The 1,695-nt window shown below is 55.9% G+C and overlaps 1 protein-coding gene across 1 annotated transcript in view; it reads left to right on the top strand.

Moving 5' to 3' along the window:
* Positions 1 to 1,695, top strand: part of LOC105309845 (DNA dC->dU-editing enzyme APOBEC-3A-like) — a 4,558-nt gene that overhangs the window by 2,145 nt on the left and 718 nt on the right. The window contains exon 3 of the mRNA XM_011386060.1: positions 1,021 to 1,303. Coding sequence (XP_011384362.1) covers positions 1,021 to 1,303 — 283 coding nt within the window. The remainder of the gene's footprint in view (positions 1 to 1,020; positions 1,304 to 1,695) is intronic.

Consider the following 1,695-nt stretch of genomic DNA (forward strand, 5'->3'; position numbering starts at 1 on the left):
CCAGCCACATGGTCACAGGGAATGTCCAGAAACCCGAATTCTCCCTATCTGTCCGTCCAGTCACTCCTGGGAGATCTTGGCCGGGGTACTGGTCACGCAACTTCATTGCCCACTGCACTTGGCGGAGGGGCTCCCCGCCGACCCCCAGGTTCCCGTACACACCCGCCACGGGCTCTGCACTAGCACAGTCGGCAGGATTCATCCCTCATCCCTGGGTCCCAGCTTGCAAATCCTTCCTTCTGCAGGTTGGGCAAACCTCTATGATGCTATGAGCTGCACATGACATTCACCTAATTTCCCAGACACCACGCCCTTCGTGCCCCTCACCCCATTCCTCTGTGCAGAGTGAGCCCTTTCAGCAGAGTGTCTCGCCTGGGCTCAGCACAGGGTGAGGCCCAGAGTCAAAGCCTACAGAGGTGTTGGCGCACAGGTGGACGTGGGGACAGGGGAGTAGGAGGTGAGCGGGGTAAATCTCCCCTGGGAGAAGCCCCCACTTCTATGGCATCAGGCTCATGACCCTGGAGCTCACCTGGCCCTCTCCGTCCGTCCTCAGCCCTTCACCTCCTCCCTGCAGGGCCAGTCTAGGTGGGCTCCTGTAGGCAGAGACCTCGGGCGCTAACTTAGAGGAGCTGCACCCACTCGGGAATCAAGATGCGTCATATTTAATGCAATAGTTTAAAAATTAAAATTAATGTCAATTCCACAATGAACGAAATATCAACAATGTAAATGAGGACCGATCAGTTACAGAGCCACAAGGAGCCATCATTTGCTGATGTCTATTAGAAAGTCACCTTTGCTAACTTGGCCCTTGGTAAAATGCTGATATTATTTATCGTGAGGTTCGTCTCACATTTGATCATGTCAATCCTGCCTTGAAATATCATTCATTTTGATGCTGAGCTGTGTTCACCTTCTATTTTGTGCTGGAGGCCTGTGCCCCACCTGCCTCACCCGGGTCCCATCTTCCCCCTGGTCACAGTCAATGACAGAACACTTTTCTCCCTCTTCTGTGTCCAGAGTAGTCCCCGGAGATGGGAACGGCGCCACGCAGAGCCGATCTTCCTGGAGCGGATGGCTTCCTGGAATCTGGACACGGAGCTGCGCTACAGGATCACTGTTTTCATCTCCTGGAGCCCCTGCCCAGAATGTGCCGATGAGCTGGTTAAATTCCTGAGAGAGAACAGACACGTGAAGCTGCGCATCTTCGCTGCCCGCATCTATGACTGGTATCAGGGCTATGAAGCCGGGCTGCGCGCACTGAAGGCGGCTGGGGCCGAAGTCGCCATGATGACCTTCCAGGGTCAGCATGGGAGTCACGAGGAGGGTGGGCAGGGGGGGTTTGAGGTTGGCAGGTGAGGCTTTGGGAAGTTGCTAGAAAGAGGCGGGCAGGATGAGAATCCCCGGTGGAGAAGCCTGGTAGTAGCTGCCTGCAGAAGGGGCGCTGGACTCTGGGAGGACTGGGGAGTGGACCTGAAGACAGTGCAGGGGAGGGAGGTGGTGCTGGGAGCGGGGGAGGGGCGTAGACCTTCACGAAGGACTTAGGGGCTTCCTGAAAGCATCTGATGGGGCCGCCTCACACTCCCGTTGGAAGAAATACAGGCGTGATGAGCTAGGTCCCAGGGAAGAATCGAGAAGGCAGGCAGTGGAATTATGATGGGGAAAGTTCGTCTCTAAGAGGCAGACACTCTGTGC

This window comes from Pteropus vampyrus, unplaced genomic scaffold (assembly GCF_000151845.1).
Source record: "Pteropus vampyrus isolate Shadow unplaced genomic scaffold, Pvam_2.0 Scaffold888, whole genome shotgun sequence".
Taxonomy (NCBI): domain Eukaryota; kingdom Metazoa; phylum Chordata; class Mammalia; order Chiroptera; family Pteropodidae; genus Pteropus; species Pteropus vampyrus.